The 16383-nt window shown below is 53.8% G+C and overlaps 1 protein-coding gene across 3 annotated transcripts in view; it reads left to right on the top strand.

Moving 5' to 3' along the window:
• Positions 1-16383, top strand: part of LOC138489065 (protein mono-ADP-ribosyltransferase PARP14-like) — a 1946959-nt gene that overhangs the window by 1112924 nt on the left and 817652 nt on the right. For all 3 annotated transcript variants that reach the window (XM_069616628.1, XM_069616629.1, XM_069616630.1), the window contains exon 11: positions 14835-14984. In XM_069616628.1, the coding sequence (XP_069472729.1) occupies positions 14835-14984 (150 nt within the window). The remainder of the gene's footprint in view (positions 1-14834; positions 14985-16383) is intronic.

Consider the following 16383-nt stretch of genomic DNA (forward strand, 5'->3'; position numbering starts at 1 on the left):
GGAAGGCCATTTTCTGCATAAGACCAAGCTAGAAACTGCCCCTAAGTGGAGCTCCAACTAAAGTTAGTCTGGTGAGACCCTTGCTGGGCAGAGCAACTTCAGCAGCCTTTATCACAATATGAACAGATTCTGGACTCGCACAGACACAAAGGGCCTCATCTCCGAACTATAAATGGAAGTGCTGAGGGCTTGTAAAGGGATACCTATTACACAACAATATGTGTGGGGTAACTAGTTGCTCAGTGCGCTGAGGCTTCAACTTAGATTGTTGAAATAGTGGTAAAACAGCTGGAAGATATAGTTAGGAGAGAGTGATAGCTGTGATTATTGTGGAACTGAAAGGGCTACCCCAGCCATACTCATAAGTAATGTAAAGTAATGTATGGCAAATAGTTCCACTGATACGCGCTAAACTCTTGGAGATATCTAGAATCTATTAGTTGTGTTACCCCTAAAATGAGATACCACTAATGGGATGTGCCTGGAAAACTGTTGCAATTTATTTAGCATTAATGCACATAGACAAATATTTTTGAGTTTTTTTGGTTTTAAGAAAATAGTCTTGTCACATCAGTTCATGCTAAGTGATGATCTAATGCAATCCAAAAGAGTGCTCTTTTGGAAAGATTGGAGTGATAGCATTGAAAAGATGTTCATCTATAAACTCTATAAAAGCTTCTCCATGATCGATAAGCCATGATCGATAAGCCAATGGGAACATTGCCTAGACAACCAAAAAGATTTCCCAATTCCTAAATGTTATCCCCACAGGTGAAATTAAATATATTCAGAATATAGCGAAACCCCTAATTTTTGTATTGGCAAGACAAACGTATCCACACTTTAGAACATCTATTGATTACTTGCCCAACTCTTCATAATTTAAAACTATTACTGTTTGTAAAATACACAGCTAAGTTGTGGCTCTGCGTCGACTCAACAAGTTCTTAAAGTCCCAAAGGTTCGGATGGTACTTGCTCGGCCAACTGGAGTAAGGGGATTTTCTGACGTTGGATCTGGAGGAACCCAAACACGGCACGCACTACATCTACAGGGAATCCACATAGACCATTACCTGGACGATTGGCTCGTGCAATCCTGCTCCCACGCACTGGCGAGCAAGCACACATCGAGGACAGTACATCTGCCGACGGAGCTGGGGTGCCCCATAAACTATTCAAAGTCCTGCTTAACACCATCTCAGAATGCGCTGTTTCTGGGTGCCCGGCTCAACACAGTAACGCGTTTGTCGTCCCCTTCAGAGGAGAGGGTAGTAGCCATACAAGGAAAAGTACAGCGCTGGTCATCGACGCAGACAGCAATGGCGCAGGCCATCAAGTTGCCGCTGGACATGATGTCCTCTTGCATCAGCCTCGTCCGTCTCTGCAGACTTCAGATGAGGCCTCTCCAGGAGTTCGTGGATGCAAGTATCGGGGAACTTTGCAGACAAGATCTCCCTCAACAAGGAGTTCCCTCAGGCAATACAGTGGTGCGGTGTACGGCCTCATCTGGTCCAGGGGACTCCATTTCTAGTCCTGCCTTATCAGCAGACAGTCACCACGGACGCATCTCTAGAGGGCTGGGGAGCCCACACCGGACAGTTGCACGCCAGAGGCCTCTGGCAACCGGAAGAGAAGGGCCTCCACATCAACATCCTGGAACTGTATTTCTGTTGAGCCTTGCCACCTCCCGTGGTTGTGTATATGTACTGCTGTGTAATCGTTATTCATGAGCATGTGAATCCATATCAGACCACATGCTGGAGAAGGTTTAAGTTGCTTACCTGTGACTATTGTTCTCCATCATGGGTCTGGCATGGATTCATATGCGAACCCTCCCTCCTTCGCCTCTGTGGCTCTTCTTGGTTCATACTGCCACTTTCTCCAGCATGGGGTCTGGCATGGATTCACATGCTCATGAATATTCCCCGTCGTCGGGCTGGGAATCCTCGGTAAAGAAAAAACCAGTATCAGTTTCGTTTCGGATCTGTCTTTCGTAGTAGTAACCAATCACTGATCTCTGCGTCATACTGACCACAGCCAATGACTGCCCTCTACCTAAGCCCCGCCTCTGGCAGCCATCTTCAGATTTTTACCGCACGTTCATGTGTTGGGATCCTCGTGCTATTGCTCTCGAGCGTTAGTGCTATTTTTTCACGTTTTTTTCTCAAAAACTTCGTTTTTTTCGGTCAAAAGAGCCTCAAGCTCCACCGACTCTCCATCCGATCAACGGGGACCCGTGTCGGATCAGTCTGCGCCCCTCAAGGGTGAAGATTTCGTCGAGCTATGCTTTTGGAGGACTCCAGAAGTTTCTCAGGCCCGGACATGGCCCAGGAGAAGGGAAGCTCGACGCCCGGAAAGCTGTTCAGGGTCTGCCCTGGATGCCAGCTGCAGAACGTCTTTAAGGAGGACGAACACTCCTTTTGTCTCTACTGCTTACATGAGGACAAGACGCACGTGGAGGAGGACTGTGCGTTTTGCGGCAATATGTCGGAGCGGACCATGAAGGACCGCTATCAACGCCTCGCCAACTGGCTGGAAGGGAAGAGCCCGTCAGGCGAGAAGAAGAGGAAGAAATCCGAGCGGTCTTCTAAGACCTTTGAGGACGCCCCGGCGACGGGGGTCCAACACAAGGCCAAGCACCGCGAGTCCGCTGGCACCGGGAGCGCCGAACGGTCGGGCTCTACGGGCGCCAGGCAGGGCACACCCTCCCCGGCACCATCAACCACGAGCCAACGCTCTGGGTCGGGTAAGAGGAAGGCCGAGCACCCGGCGAAGCTCCTGGAGAGGCCCCGGTCGAGCTCGAAGGTCCCATCGGAGGGGGAGCGAGGCAGTGTCCCCCCCCCCTCAAGGATAAGGCGGTGAGCGCACCTAAGGTGGTGAAGGCCTTAATCCATCCGGCCAAGCCCTCTATCGAAACTGTCGCGGCGGCCCTGGCTCAGCCTGTGGAGGCTACACCAGTGGTGGCGACCTCGGGGCTCAGTCTCCCTGCCACCTCAGAGGGAGTCCTCTTTTGTGCCCATCGATAGGACCCCCGTGAAATCCCCGGCGGGGAAGAAAAGGGGGGCAGGGTGTCGTCGTAGATTCGGCTTCAACCTCGGAGGAAGAGCTGATCGAGGTCTTAAGCCACGGCCTCGGCGTGGAAGAAGACCGGCCCGTCGGGATGGATCCCGACGCAGGTGACGACGACATCGTCGAGGGTACCGACGGGGCCCCTGATCGCCCTTCGGATTCCCCTCTGCCAGCACCGCAAGACAACTCGGCGGCCATTTTGCTGGCTATACAGTCCTTATGCTCGGAGATAAGGACGAGACTACCGTTGCCGACGGAGGAACCTCTCCCGTCGGGGGACCCAGAACCGGGACCTTCTGGCGTTCCCCTGCCCAAGAAAAGAAGGATTCATCCTCCACCTCCTTTTCAGCCGTCGCGCCCCGTCCAGCCCTCCTCCCCGTCCACCCGAGGGGATGATACGGGGACTGACGCGGCAGCGACGGGTACGGACGACGAGGTCTACGACGAAGATCTACCGTCGTCACCTCCCACCCGGGCTTCTCCGCCCGACGAGATTGGATCGTTCCACTCCATGATCGCCAGGGCGTCCGAGCTTTTCCAACTCTGCCCTGAGGAGAAGAAAAAGGAAGGATTCCTTTATCAGCGGCGCGAGGCCAAGAGGAAGACTGTCCTCGCGGTGCCTCTACTGGACGACATCTGGGATGAGGGCCTCGCCCTCCTCAAGAACCCTTCCACGACGCCAGCTAGAAGAGACCGGTACGAAAAGAAGTACCGGGTCCTGGACGCGGCCCCCCTGTGCCTCCGGGCGCAGCCTACCCCGGACTCCGTCGTCTCTGCGGCGGCCAGGAAGAAAGCGGGGGGGTGCGGCCTCCACATCGACTTCCCCGCCGGACGGCGAGGGAAAGAAATTGGACACTATGGGACGCAGGGTCATCTCGTCGGCAGCGACGACGATTAAGGCGGCCAACGCCTTGGCTATCGTGGCCCGCGACGACAGGGAGCTATGGTACAAACTGGCTCCCCTGCTGGACTTCCTTCCGGACGACAAGAGGGCGGAGGCCCTGGAGATCCTACAGGAAGGTGAGGTGGCGTCGGACCACGCCATCACTATTGCGACGGACATCGCCGACACTGGATTCCGCCAGTTGGGCAACAGAGTGTGCCTTAGGTGGCGTAGATGGCTCAAGGCTACGGACTTCCGTCAAGACGTACAGACCAGAGTCCTGGACATGCCGTTCGATGGGAACAACCTGTTTGGGAAAACAGTGGACGATTCCCTTCAGGCCATTAAAGCGGACACGGAGACGGCCCAAGCCCTTGGGGTTCTACAACAACGACGGCAGCCCTTTCAGAGCAGCAGAGGCAAGGGCGCCTCCAAAGGTCCCGGCGGCGGTTTCTCCACCTACCGTCAAGCGGCCCGCTCGTCGTCTCAGGAGGCCTATAGGGGACGAGGCAAGTCCGGCGGACCCCGCCGTCGTCACCAAGGAGGTCAAGGCGGCAAAGCCTCATCGAAACAGGATTGAATCGGCCGTGGGGTCGGGCCCCCACCGAGGCACCCCGGTGGGAGGCCGGCTGGCGAGCTTCGTCGGCGTGTGGGAGTCCATTTCCACCGACCGTTGGGTGCTGGACGCCTTAGCCCGGGGCCACGCGCTCGAGTTTCAAAGAAGGTGCCCGCGCGTCCCCCCCGTGGCCAGGAAAGAGCTTCACGTCCCTCAGCTTCTCCTGGAGGTAAAGGCGATGCTCAGGAAGGGCGCCATCGAACTCGTCCCAAAGAGGCTTCGGGGCTCCGGAGGTTACTCGAGGTACTTCCTCGTCAAGAAGAAGACGGGAGGATGGCGCCCCATCCTAGACCTGCGACGTCTGAACAAGTTCATCAAGGCGCAGAAGTTCCGGATGGTCACCCTCCAGCACGTCCTGGGTCAGCTGGAGGAAGGAGACTTCCTGTCGTCGTTGGATTTGGAGGATGCCTACTTCCATATTCCCATCCTAAAAGGGCACCGAAAATTCCTCAGGTTTGTGGTCCAAGGACGGCACTACCAGTTCAAGGCCCTCCCGGTCGGATTGAAGTCAGCACCCAGGGTTTTCACCAAGTGCCTTGCACCGGTGGCGGCGCAGCTGCGCCGCGAGGGGATCCACGTCTACCCCTACCTGGATGACTGGCTCATCCGAGCCAAGACGAGAGAACTCGCCGTGGAGCACACGGCAAGGACCGTCCAACTTCTCACGGACCTGGGATTCTCCGTGAACTATGCCAAATCCCACCTGGTACCCGCACAGGACGCACTGTTTCTGGGAGCGAGGCTCGACAGTGTCCCTTCTGGCCTCCCCGTCGGAGGAGAGGACCAGGACCATCCTGGGCAAGGTACAGCGGATGTTGGTGGCCGACGCGGCCAAGGTGAGGTCCATCAAGTCCCTCCCCGGAATGATGTCTTCCTGCATCTACCTCATTCCCATGTGCAGGCTCCGGATGCACCCGTTGCAGGAGTTCCTGGAAGCGCGCTGGATCCAAACGACGGGCAGCTTCGAGGAAAGGATCACACTCGACGAGAGTTTCCGACGAGCGATCCGGTGGTGGGGCACCCGCGCGCATCTGACGGTGGGCATGGACTTCCAGACCCCAGCCCACCAGGAGACAGTGACCACGGATGCCTCCCTGGAAGGGTGGGGAGCGCACACCGAAAATCTGCACGCAAGAGGCCTTTGGCTCCCGACGGAGAAATCCCTGCATATCAACGTCCTGGAGCTCCGTGCAGTGTTTTGGGCCCTCAGGTCCTTCCTTCCGTCCCTCAAGGGCAAGGTGGTGAGGATCTTCACTGACAACACCACCACCATGTTTTACATCAGGAAGCAGGGCGGAACCAGGTCCCCAGCACTGTCCAAAGAAGCGCAGGACCTGTGGCATTAGGCCATCGCCCAAGGGATATTTCTGGTGCCGTTTCATCTGGCAGGGATAAAAAACACCATTGCCGACTCACTCAGCAGGGAGCTGCGCTCGTGCCACGAGTGGGAACTACGGCAGGATCTAGTGGATCGCCTCTTCCGACGGTGGGGCACACCCCAGTTCTACCTGTTCGCGACGGCGACGAACTCCAAGTGCCGGAGGTTCGCCAGCAGGTTTCCCCAGGCGAGGAGCATGGGCGATGCTTTCTCGTTCCCCTGGGAGGGCCTGTTCCTCTGCGCGTTCCCTCCATTGCCACTGCTAATCCGGCTCGTCAACCAGCTCAAGAGGTCACGGTGCAGGATGATTCTCGTCGCACCTGCGTGGCCGAGGCAGATATGGTTCCCGGACCTTCTGGACTTGTCAGCTTCCCCGTCAATCAAGCTGCCGGTGGACGCGGATCTACTCTCCAGGGAAGGAGGCGCCATCCTCCACCACGACCCGAAGTCGCTGAACTTGCAGGCCTGGCTCCTGCAGCGTGAGAGTTTGGAGGATACGACATACCGGCCGACTGCAGAGAGGTTCTTGCAAAGGCCAGGGCGTCCTCGACTCTTAAATGCTACGGACACAAGTGGAAGAGGTTCTCTGTCTGGTGCCACGCACAGAAGATTAACCCTCTACGGATTACGGCCCCCCAAGTACTGCCGTACCTGCTGACGCTGGCCAAAGCTGGACTGGCACACGCGTCCATCAAGATTCATCTTGCTGCGATCTCCCGATACACCAGAACCACGGGGCGGACGTCCTTGTGGACTCATCGTCTGGTGAAAGAGTTCATGAAGGGACTGTTCAGATCGTTCCCGCCGGTGAAGGCTCCGGCCCCGGCGTGGGAGCTCAACGTGGTGCTGACAAAGCTCATGGGACCTCCGTTTGAGCCTCTGCACTCGGCCCCGTTGAAGTTTCTGTCGTGGAAAACAGCGTTTCTTGTGGCCATCACCTCCGCACGACGGGTGGGAGAGATCCAGGCCCTTTCCTGCAAGGCCCCGTACTTGACTTTTCACGACACGAGGGTAGTGCTCAGGACGCACCCTTCCTTCATGCCCAAGGTGCCGTCGGACTTCCACCTCAACGAACCCTTGGTGTTGCCTGTGTTCTTCCTGTCGCCTTCGTCGCCGGCTGAGAGGACTTTGCACTTGCTGGATGTGGCTAGAGCGCTGAAGTTCTACTTGGACCGCACGAAGTGTTTTCGGAAGACGTCACAACTCTTTGTGAATTTTGGACCTGTCAATCAGGGGAAGGCTCTCTCGAAGGCTTCCATTTCCAGATGGCTCTCCAGCTGTATCATGTACTGTCATCGGTTGGCAAACCAACCGCTGCCTGGCCGTCCGAGAGCCCATTCCACCAGAGCGATCGCAGCTACCACGGCGTTCCTTTCTGGTGTGCCCCTGCTGGACATATGCAGGGCTGCTACGTGGAGGTCGACGCACACCTTCACGAAATTCTACTGCGTCGATCGGGATTCCAGGGAGGAGTCCAGGGTCGGCCAAGCAGTGCTGCGCAACCTGTTCGCCTGAGGTGAGCCTGGTGAGGAGGTAAGATGCTTAATGTTGAGTTTGATGTAATGCTTAATGTTGAGCCTTTGCCACCTCCCGTGGTTGTGCATGTGTGTACTGCTATGTATTCTTTATTCATGAGCATGTGAATCCATGCCAGACCCCATGCTGGAGAAGGAACAAGTTACTTACCTGTAACTGTTGTTCTCCAGCATGGGTCTGGCATGGATTCACATGCGAACCCTCCCGCCTACCCCTCTGCGGCTCTTCACTTGGTCATACTGCCACTTCACGTGCTTCCAAATCTGAAGATGGCTGCCAGAGGCGGGTCTTCGGTAGAGGGCAGTCATTGGCTGTGGTCAGTATGACGCAGAGATCAGTGATTGGTTACTACTACGAAAGACAGATCAGAAACGAAACTGATACTGGTTTTTTCTTTACCGAGGATTCCCAGCCTGACGACGGGGAATATTCATGAGCATGTGAATCCATGCCAGACCCATGCTGGAGAACAACAGTTACAGGTAAGTAACTTGTTCCTTACGTGCTTACCAAATCTGAAGATGGCCACCAGGGGTGGAGCTTAGGGAGAGGGCTGTCATTGGATGGGGCAGTTTTTTCTTTTACCACTGATTCCCAGCCTGATGGGGAATATTCATGAGCATGTGACTCCATGCTAGACCCGTGCAGGAGAACAATAGTTACAGATAAGTAACTTAAACCTTTTTTCACACTAGATGCTTGTCAGAGGGGCATTACCAAGTGAGATAGGGCTAGGGAGATAGCAGGCATGGAGGGTAGATGGTAAGGGAGTATAGCACTAAGATTATGAGTTTATCCCTACCTTGTCTACACATGCAAAAACACCTAAGAAAAATATTATTGGTCTACCTTTAAAATCACAGCTTCTGAGGAGATTGATAGTTATGTAAAATGGGGCTCATTGGTGATATACCCCATCTTCCCGCTCAATTAGTCAGTAACTCGCCCCCTTGCAAACTGTCAAACAGAGTTATGGCGCTGTTGTAAAGGGGTGAGCGAGTCCCCCGGCTAAGCCTCTGCCCGCACAGCCAGGCTCCTTCTCCATCATTTGATCGATGAAGAGTGTGTCTGTTGCTGCTTTTGCCGCCACCTTGATTCCCCCTCCAGCCACTGACTCTCACACTGACACAGCCCTTGCTAACCTTCACCTCTCCATCACTATGGACATCCTTGCCCCCGTCATGAGGATCTGCATGAAGCCTGCCTCCGAATGCAACACCTGTAATGATTCCGACCTAGCCTCTCTGAAACGCAAGTGCAGACTTGCTGAGCGGAAGTGGCAGGCCTCGAGCACAACCTCTGACAGACTGGCCTGCATCCTGCTCCAAAGGCAATACAGACCCCATCTGCTCAAAAAAGAAAGCCTATATACAAGCCTGCATCTCTCGGGCCACCAACATGGCTGAAGTGTTCAAAATCCGCAAGGAACTCGCCAATCCTTCTGCAATCTCCACCTCTCCTCTGCCATCCCAGACCCTCTGCACTGACCTCACTTCATAACCAAAACTCAGGACATCCTGTCCCCTCCTCTTCACCCATCCCTTCTCTAGCACCTGCTCTCAGGCCTCCCTTGGCCCCCCTAACCCTCTACCTTCCTACTCTCCACTTTCTCGCCCATACCACTGGATGAGCTCTCTAGACAAGTCCTCTCTATGAAAGTCTCCTCCAAACAGGTGCTCCCCTGCTTCTCAGTCAAGGGCAACATTGCATCCTTTACTGAAGCCTTGGCTGATTTATATAATCACTCCTTTGCCACTGGCTCCTTCCCGCTACCACTCAAGCACTTCATTGTGCATCCTCTCCTCAAAAAGCCTTCTGTCGACTCCTCCTGCCCGGCTAACTATCCACATCTCCATTCCCCCCTTCCTGGGCAAACTCTTGGGGAAGCTGGTCATCTCCAGCTTATCCACCACACTGAATCTGTTGGTTGTCTTGACGACTACCAGACTGGCTTCAGAGCAGCCAGAGTCAGGGAAACTGCAGTCCTTAACATCCATGAAGACTTGCTCTCAAATCTGGATTCCAACTCTCCTTCCGTTCTCATCCTTCATGACCTTTCCTTTGCCTTTGATACGGTCAATCATGCCACCCTATAAATCTGCTTCGTGATACCCTAGGCATCAAGGACCTGGCTCTAGACTGGTTGATGTCCTTCCTCTCCGACCAACCTTCCTAGGTTCAACTTGGCCCTTTCCTCTCCCCCATATCATTCTCCACCTGCAGCGTCCCTCAAGATTTTTTCCTCTCGCTGTGGCTCTTCACCATCTACCTTGCCCCTCCAGCCCAGCTGATCTCCGCCTTCTCTCCTCACTTCCAGTGCTATGCAGATGAAATGCAACTCTCCCTCAAGTTTCTCTCCTCCTCTTCTTCCTCTCATTCCTGACTGACTGCTATTCACCTGCCACCCCTTCAGCCTCCGAAGACCGGTTCTTCAAAAGGTTCCTCGCACTGATGCAAACTCCCCAGATGTGGACCGTCCTTCGGGATGTCATCAGGGACATGCTCCCTCAGGTCACCCCACAGGCACCCATATTCCTCCAATGGCTCCAGTGCCACAGGCCCCAGCGCAACCTGGGCTCCCCTTGCTGGCTCCTCCGATCACGGTCCCCCTGCATCCGGCAATACATGCGGTTGCACACCAGCCTCCGCAGCAGGCCCCGCCTCCGGTTTCCACAGCCCACAGCGCCCAGTACCCCTCCACCAGTTCTGGAACTTCCGAGCACTTAGGTGGACACAGATGAGGAGGACCCGACCCGCCTTCCACGAACGCCTTGCAGCCCTGGCAGAATACCTGGGCCTTCCTCAGCCCGAGGGGATTTTGGCAGAAGTCCTCACCCTAAGGCCCCCCTCCAGGACGGGGATCCCGATGCAGAAGGACGTTGTTGCCCAGGCCAAGAAGGGGTGGGTCAAGCCGCAATCGGCCCAACCTGTCAGTCAGTGCCTCGATACCAAGTACAGGCAGTTGGAGGGGGATACACTCTTGCTTTCCACTCATCCTCAGCTGCACTCCTGCGTCATCACTCTATTCTAAGCCTCAGTCGTCCTCCGCCATCTTATCCTCGGCGCTGCTAGGCAAGGAGGGGAAGGTCTTGGAGCTGTACTCCAACGCCTCCCTGCACCTGCGTCAAGCCAACGCTGATGCCATGCTGGCAGCCGTTCACCAAAGGCTCTAGCAGGAAATTGCAGACTTCCTCCCAGAACCTCCGCCACAGAGCCAGGCTTGCTTCAAGGTCGGATTAGGAGAAGCCAGGCTGGTAGCGCAGGACATCATGGAATCCACAGTGGTCCATATCGATACCTCTGGCCGGGCCATCCGCATTGCCATGCACATGAAAAGGATGGCCTGGCTCCAGGCTACCAAGTTTAACCCGGATGTCCAGGAACGCATATTGAACCTTCCATTCGAGGGTAGCGACTTCTTCCACTCCACCACGGATGAAGAATTAGATAAAAAGCTCACAAACTGCTAAGTCTTTATCTAGTGTTATGAAGGTCACACCCAAGGCGTACACCCAGTCACAACAACGCTCCAACAAGGGGCGGGCATCTGGAGGGTTCTGAGGCTTCCAAGAACGGAGGTCCAGACAACCTGACCGTTCCCCAAGTCAGCATCGGAGGAAACCACAAAAGGGGGCGGGGGACAAAGGCTTTTTCCATTCCCCCTCCTCCGCAAGAGCCTCGGAGGGAAAGAAGGCATGACATGCCCCCCGGGTCCATGTGTCTCCGGTGGGGGGGGGGCAGGCTTGCCTTCCACGTGCAATTTTGACACCAACATTTTTCAGACCCCTGGATCCTCTCTGTAGTCTCCACGTGGTACCGCCTACCGGTCCCTTCATCTCCTCCCTCCACCCCTCCTCTCCCACAGATTGGGATAGCAACTCTGTTGGCGGAGATTCATACACTCGTCGAGAGCCAGGCAGTGGAAGAAGTCCCAGCCTCCCAGAGAGGATTGGGCTTATATTCCAGGATTTTTGCCATACAGAACAAGAAACCGGCTGGCCTGAGTGTTGTTTTGGACCTTTCCACCCTCAACCTCTCCCTTCCACTACAGAAATTCAAGATGGTTACGCCAGCTCTCATTGCCGAGACACTGAACAGGGGAGACTGGATGTGCTCCCTGGATCTGATGGACGCCTATTTACACGTCCCTATTTTGCAGCCGCTTCGATCCTTTCTGCGGTTCAAGATCATGGGCTGCCACTTTCAATACAAGGTGCTACCCTTCACCCTCAACTCAGCCCCAAGGGTATTTAACAGATTGATGAACGCGGTGGCTGCTCTCCCGAGGACCACCACGTCTACCCATACCTGGACTGGCTCGTCTGGGCCTCATCTCCGGAGCTGGTTATCCACACCTCCTCTGCGCTTATGAACACACTCCACGACCTGGGGTTTACTATCAATCTCAAGAAGTCTCTGCTGCAACCTATGCAGAACCTGACATACCTGGGCCTCATCTCGGACACCGGACAAGATCACGGCCTTCAAGAGAGCCACTACTCCTACTCTCCAGTACAGTGACCTCGGCCTGGTGGTACCAACACCTACTGGGTATTATGGCGGTGGTCCTTTTAGCCATACCTCATGCAAGACTCCGGATGAGGAGACTGCAGATGCACTTCGCAGCCTCATGGAATCAGGAGAGGACCTCACAGTCAGAGCCAGTGGACATTCCTACGTCCCTCCACCGGACTTCACCTGGTGGTCTGCGGTCTGCAGACTACAACCAGTGGCGGGGCAAGCCCTTCTGGCAACCTCTCCCGGCAACCTCTCCCTCAGATCAGTCACGGCTGACTCCTCCCTAGAAGGCTGCAGAGCCACTCTGGACAGCCACAGTGTCCATGGAGTCTAGACCTGGCAGGAGCAGGAGTACCACATCAACTGGCTAGAGTTGAAGGCCATATGGTTGGCTCTCGAAGCCTTTCTCCCTCTCATAGAGGGCAAGACAGTACATATCCAGACGGACAGCTCCACCAGCATGTACTATGTCAACAAGCAGGGGGGGGTACCCGATCCCCTCCACTATGCAGGCTACCGGACAGCATGTGTGAATGGGCCTTGAATAACAAAATCTACCTCACTGCTGTCCACATCCCGGGGGAGTCCAACCTGGAGGCGTACCAGCTCAGCAGGCTGGTTCGGACAATTTCGAGTCGCAATTGAACGACCTGGTGCTGGAAGAGATCTTCCTCAGGTGGGGGCATCCCCAAGTGGATCTGTTTGCCTCCCAGGTCAACAGGAAATGCTGTCAGTTAGCATCCTGGCAGGGTCAGTGCCTCGGCTCCTTGGGCGAGGCATTCCAGATACCATGGAACTACATGACTGCATACGCCTTCCCGCCCCACCTCTGGTTCACAGGATGATCTGCAAGATAAAACAGTCTCGGCACCTCAGCATTATTCTGATAGCTCCCTGGTGGCCGGTGAGACTGTGGTTCTCCGAATTGCTCAGCCTATCGGACAGACCTCCCATACACCTACCTCTGGGCCCCCATACACCTACCTCTGGGCCCAGCTCCGCTCCTGAGACAGCAGGAGGGCAAGGTCCACCACCGGGCCCCTCACAAACTAGCCCTTGCAGCGTGGTTCCTGAGCAGGTCACTAAAACACCTGAACCTATCGCAGGCTAACCATGAGATCATCCAGGGCGCCAGAAGCAAAGCTACCAGGAGCCAATATAAGAGCAAATGGTCTAGATTCTGTCATTGGGCCAACTCTGAGGAGATTGACCCCCTCAAGTGGTCATTGGATGACGTGCTCTCATTCTCGGCACACCTTACCCACTCCGTAGTGCAGGTCGACACATGCAGCAATTATCTGGCAGCCATAGGTGCCTACAGGAATTCGGAGGAGGGTCTGTTTTCCTCCTCTAACCCGGTGGTCAAGCGACAGCTGGCGGGCCTCCACAGACTCTGCCTGCCTATAAAGATTCCACACCCTTTGTGGGACCTCAATGTAGTGTTGGGTGCCATGGCGCACAAACCATTCGAGCCAGTGACGTCCGCGGACATCAGGCTGTTCACCCTAAAAACAGCTCTGCTTGTGGGCCTTAGCTCTGCTCGCAGAGTCAGTGAAATCCAGGCTCTCGTGGCATCAGAGCCCTACACCACTGTTTACAAAGATAAGGAGGTCCTTATCCTTTTAAATAAGGTGCACCCTGCATTCCTACACAAGGTCTCATCCTCCTTCCACCTAAACGAGGAGATAGTCTATCTACCTTCTTCATCAACCCCCAAGTATGAGCCTCTTCGTCTGGATGTCAGACGCGCCCTGAAGTACTACCTGAACAGGACAAGGAATTCCGCAAGTCGGATGGCCTTTTTGTCACCTTTGGTGGTTCAAGGCCAGGTTATCAGGCCTCCAAGGCCTCCATCACAAGGTGGATGGTTGTGGCCATCAAGGATGCCTATGAGGGGCAGCACAGGCCAGTTCCGGCTAATTTGCATGCCCATGCGGTCAGAGCCAAAGCAACAGCCATTGCGTTCCAACGGCACGTACCGTGGAAAGTCATCAGGAGGGCGGCCACCTGGGCCAACCCCTCGGCTTTTTGCAAACACTGTCTGGATGCCGCCTCTAGGTCAGACACGGCTTTTGGGCAGGCTGTTCTAAGAAACCTGTTTGCTTAAGGAGGGTCTCCTCTCAACCCTAGGGCTACATTCAGTTGTAATTGCCCATACAGTATGGAGGAATGGGGATGGGACGTAAGAGTAATTAATAGTTACTCACCGTAGTGACTAACGTACATAGTCCCCTTTCCTCCATACCGCCCACCACCCTCCCCCCTAATAATACTGGTGTCATTAGGCAATGTTGTATATTGTCGATGCGTCAATGGGGACTGAGTGGCGCTGGCGGGCGAAGTCAGGTGAGAGCATGCTCCCAGGGCCGCACCCCCGCGCGTCTCTAAATTTAAAGGGGAAGAAGCGGTTTCTGGTGAAGAAAGTTCCATCTCCCATCCCTCGCAAGGGACGCCCATACAGTATGGAGGAAAGGGGACTATGGACTAAGAGTATGTTAGTCACTACAGTGAGTAACTTTTAACTTTGTTGTTATTCTTCAACCCCGTTCTCCCCGCTCCCCCTGCCCCCTTGTCTTGTGGCGCCTTGAAACACCATTTGCTGTATAGGCACATTTTAAATATCTTTGAACTAATTTCAGACATTCGTTACCTGCCTCAACGTTGGTCACTCAATCTTCGGTTGACATCCCTGGAAGCTTTGCCTAAGATATTGCCCCTTAGGATTTGTTGACATAACTAATTTGCTGTACCAGATTAGACTGAACGCTGGTGCTGTTGTTGATGGAGGAGACTGGTTAAAAAAATGATTATCCATTTATATTATTGTTGCAGGTTCCATCGGAGAGATCTCGACTCCAGCACCAGGGGTATATGAAATGCAGATTGGATCAATCACTCTACAAGTGAAATCTGGCGACATTACAAAAGAATCAGCAGATGTTATCGTGAATTCAACAAATCAAAAGTTTAACCTTAAAAGCGGTAGGTCATCCTTGTGTTTTACAAAGCAACAGACCCTCTCCTTTTCAGGTGCACAGTAATTTTCACTTGTATGTAAAAGAAATATCTGCATGACCTTGTGTTTTTTTTTTGTAGTCCTTGTACACAAAGGGTGACTCCTTATGAATGAACCAACATAATTTACTCCATGTACATTCTATCAGAAAAGAACAGTTTCCTTTTAGTCTGACTTTTAATTTGATGAGCTAGCACTTCACCGAATGTTTAATCAGCAACTTGAAATAACTGCAATGTTGCCACATAGTGGTCCACTGCACAGAATATTTGCCATGTGTTGATCTATACAATTGGCTTAGTGGGAGTGGGTCAAGATGGTGTGGCTGCAATCTGTGTACTAGGTGGAAGTGTCCAGCTTAACACTTACACATAGGCATGTGATGCAGCAGGGTGGATACAAGCAGTGAAGGCAAGTAGGGGAGAAATTAAGGGACAATTCTAAAGCTAGCATGGGGAAAGCCCACAGTTGTGGCTTTTCTTTGTTTCTTTTTTAAACTTTTATTTAACATACGGTGGGGAATGGCGGGTGCCAACACATAGTTATCACATTTCAACGAGACCTGATGACAGAGATTTACAAAGTGCCATACTTTCTGTGCAGCGAGAAAACAGGCAAGTCCCAGCCTCTCAACATCCCATTGCTCCAACAACCAAACATCATTACAACAGGGAAAGGTTCCTCGTATGTGGGGCTTTAACCACAGTTGCAGGGTAGGTTTCAGTAAAATCGATGAAGGGTTTCTATATAGTGACATATTGGCTGTACCGCCCTTCAGACAATGCAGTAATTTTGTCTGCAACCATCATGTCCATGTTTTCACCCACCACATCTGTATCACTGGACCATCCACAAACTTCCAATTTCAGGCTATAGTCCGCTTCACTGCAAGGAGAAGGTGCCCAACCAGTGTGGCCATTGGGCCCATCAAGGGGAATATCCATAACCTGTGTCACCCCCACCTGGGGAACCATAGGATGGGACAGCCCTGGGTTGTGGGATTAGGGGCTGCCCCCTGATATCCTTGATTTTAGAGAGCACCTCCTTACAAAAGAGACCCACCTTCCCACACGTCCATACCATATGAAAGAGGGAACCCACAGCGGCACAGCCTCGCCAGCAATTCGGTGAGTAATTGGCTGAAATGCAACCTCTCCGACGTGAGGTAACACCTATAGCAGAATTTATAGGAGCATTCCCTATCTGTAACACTCAAGGAAGATTTAAGCATTCACCCCCATACCCTCAGCCAAGCATCATCTTCTATTGACTCATCCAGATCTTCCTCCCACTTTCCCATGTATTCCAGGCGCACCACTGTGGCCTCTGTGTCCAACAGCTTATAGAGATGTGAGATCCGACCCA

The sequence above is a fragment of the Ambystoma mexicanum genome, chromosome 9, assembly GCF_040938575.1.
Source record: "Ambystoma mexicanum isolate Mex_15411 chromosome 9, UKY_AmexF1_1, whole genome shotgun sequence".
NCBI classification, from domain to species: Eukaryota; Metazoa; Chordata; class Amphibia; order Caudata; family Ambystomatidae; genus Ambystoma; species Ambystoma mexicanum.